Source organism: Alexandromys fortis, unplaced genomic scaffold (assembly GCF_014885135.2).
Source record: "Alexandromys fortis isolate MF-2015 unplaced genomic scaffold, M_Fortis_MF-2015_v1.1 scaffold_222, whole genome shotgun sequence".
NCBI lineage: Eukaryota > Metazoa > Chordata > Mammalia > Rodentia > Cricetidae > Alexandromys > Alexandromys fortis.
In genome coordinates, this window is record NW_026068108.1 from 2100501 (window position 1) to 2103624 (window position 3124).

The 3124-nt window shown below is 41.4% G+C and overlaps 1 protein-coding gene across 1 annotated transcript; it reads left to right on the forward strand.

Annotated features, from left to right (window-relative positions):
- The first annotated feature begins 2816 nt into the window (after nucleotides 1–2816).
- On the forward strand, nucleotides 2817–3022 carry LOC126489791 (60S ribosomal protein L39). The gene has a single exon (XM_050124302.1). The coding sequence runs from the start codon at nucleotides 2823–2825 to the stop codon at nucleotides 2976–2978; it is 156 nt and encodes a 51-aa protein (XP_049980259.1). The 5' UTR covers nucleotides 2817–2822; the 3' UTR covers nucleotides 2979–3022.
- Nucleotides 3023–3124: the final 102 nt, after the last annotated feature.

The following is a 3124-nucleotide window of genomic DNA, read 5'->3' on the forward strand; positions in this document are numbered from 1 at the left end:
TCTTCTTCTTCTTCTTCTTCTTCTTCTTCATTTATTTATTTATTTTGGATTTTTGAGATAGGGTTTCTCTGTGTAGTCCGGGCTGTCCTGGAACTCCCTCTATAGACCAGGCTGACCTCAAACTCATATAGATTTGCCTGTAGTGCTGGGGCTAAAGGCATGTACCACCACACCCAACTTGAATCTTGTTTCTCTACTTTAAATCATGCTTTTCATGTCTAATTGATTGTACAAGTGTTTGCATTTATATAATTGACCTTAGATAAAACATAAATGAGTGATTAAACATTGTGGATAAGGGAATCCAGAGAGAAATTACTTGTCTAAGGTAGCAGACAGTTTCATTTATAAGAGGCCTGCCACAAATTACCACTGGTAAAAATCTGGGTGTGCTCACGAATACCTGTAGTCCCCACACTTAGGACGTGAAGAACAGAAGATCAGGAGTTCGAGATCAGCATGGTCTTCATGAGACTCAGCTCAAAGAAACAAAATTTACCCACATTGCAGTGTAGATTGTATAAAACATCATGGCAGTCCCCACGGTTCAGAAGAATTGTTAGTGAATGGTAAGGCAAACGCCTCCGCATGTTTGTTTATTTTGTTTCGTTTGTTTTGATTTCCCTATAAGAGAACACAGTGACCCAAAGGAAGTGGTTCTCAGTGGGAGAGGACAGAAAACGGTGACAGAAAGCTAAAACAGGACCACAGGAGGAGAAGCAGTGTCATGAAGAAACTGAAAAGGGGTTTATTGGAAGGCAGGCTCATAAGCCATCCAAACCAGGGTCATAAGCTCCCAGAAAAGTGGCTATAATTTCTGCTGATGAATGGGAGGAAATCTGCAATAAGGAAAAATACACCCATCTGAAAAGAAACCCAGTTCAGAAGGTCAGTCCAACCCGGAATAGCCTCGGGGAACAGGAACTGGGCTCACAGAACAATACAGAGCTTAGCTGTCCAGTGGCCAGCTTGTTCTCTTCCAGAGCTTACACCTAACTCTGAACTGAAAAGTCAGGAGCCTTCTCCAAAACTTCTCTGTTTCTTGACTCTTTCACATGGTCAGTGGGTGTTAAAAATGAGACTCCAGTGACCATGCACAATGAAACTTCTTGAGAGTGTCACCTGAGGATATTTTACATTAAATTTCAACAGACATGCATGATGGTCCACACCTGAAATCTCAGCACTTGGGGGGGCAGAAGCAGGAGGTTCATGAATTCAAGGCAACCTAGGCTACCGAGTGAGACCCTGTCTCAAAACAAAAGCAAAGATCAGGGCTGTGAGGGCAGGAGCCAGTGGTGACCCTCTGGGGCTGGAGTTACTGGGCTCAGTCAGTAAAATACTTTCTACATACATATAAGAACTTGAATTCAATCCCAAACACCCATATAAAAAGCAGGTGTGTGGTGTATACTTGTAATTTCAATGCTGAGAATGCACACAGAAGGGCCCTGGAACTTGTTGGACAGCTAGTCAAGCCAAGTTAGTGAGCTTCAGTTTCAGAGAGACCCTGTTTCAAAACACAAAATGGCTGGGCAGTGGGAGCGTACACCTTTAATCCCAGCACTCAGGAGGCAGAGGCAGGTGGATCTCTGTGAGTTCGAGGCCAGCCTGGTCTACAGAGTAAATTCTAGGATAGATTCCAAAGCTACACAGAGAAATCTTGTCTCAAAAACTAACCAACCGCAGGCATACATGGCGGCAGAACACTGTATTGTATATGTAATAAATAAAATCTTAAAAAAAAACTAACCAACCAACCAACAAGCATAAAGTGGAGAAACAATGGAGGAAGACACTTAGTGGCAACCTCTGGCCTTTACACACATGCACATATGTATGTGCACCAATGCACATATGTGGACAAATGCACTCAAATTTTTTCAATCTTAAAAGTTAAAAATAGGTTGAAAGGCAAAATCTGATTTAAACAAGCAGTGTCAGCTATAAAGTCTTGAGCAGCAATTGGCCACACGACAAGTGTTTCAAACTTTAGCTGAAACTGAAGTGGGATTTTAAATGTATCCTCCAAAATGATACTATACTTAATGTAAGCAAGATTTTTTAATTTAAAATATTTTTATATAAAACATTACAGTTACAGCTCATTATAGTCAGGCCTGGTAACTAATGGCCATAAATTTTTTTTTTTTTTGATTTTCGAGACAGGGTTTCTCTGTAGCTTTTGGTTCCTGTCCTGGAACTAGCCCTTGTAGACCAGGCTGGCCTCGACATAAAATTTTTTAAAATCACAAACACAATAGCAAGACAAATCTGATGAAAATGCCCACAGGTACCTTTAAGAACATCACCACCATCATGTATATGATTAGAATTATATCTCGTCTTGTGATCATGTGTGCTGGCCACAGTGCCTTTGGTCAGCACATGTCGACCCCTTTAATTTGATTCTTACAACGATCCTATAAGGCACATATGGACATGGCTATTTTTCATGTATCTATACTTACATCTCCCACTGTCAGACTTTCCCAGAAGCCAGTGTTTATTAATCCTTCCAGAGTGTTTGGGTAAGGCCCCTCTAGGACTCCTTGGGAAAGAGGCAATAAGTGTACTCTTCACTGACTCCTACCCTCAACGGTTCTCTGCTAGTAAGGGACACATATTGTCATAACACCAAACACTTATGACAATCTTTTGAGATGATTTATGTGACTAACTTCATTTTACATCTGTAAAAGCTCTAGGTGTATGGGACTGGAGAAATGTGTTAGTAGTTAAGAACCCCGGTCCTGCCGGTCGGAGCCTTCTCTTCGCCTTTCCTTCGCCATCGTTCGCCACCTGCCCTAGGCCTTCTCACCATGTCTTCTCACAAGACTTTCAGAATCAAGCGATTCCTGGCTAAGAAACAAAAGCAAAATCGTCCTATTCCTCAGTGGATTCGGATGAAAACTGGCAACAAAATCAGGTACAACTCCAAGAGAAGACACTGGAGGAGAACGAAGCTGGGTCTGTAAGGAGTCAACAATGAATGACAAAACAATTCATGATGAATCGTGATCCTTGATGAGTGTTACAAGATGAAGTTCAACATTTTCAATCTGGAGACTTGATCATGTTTAAGTTGGGAGTGGTTTCTCCAGTAATAAAATGTAGAACCTTT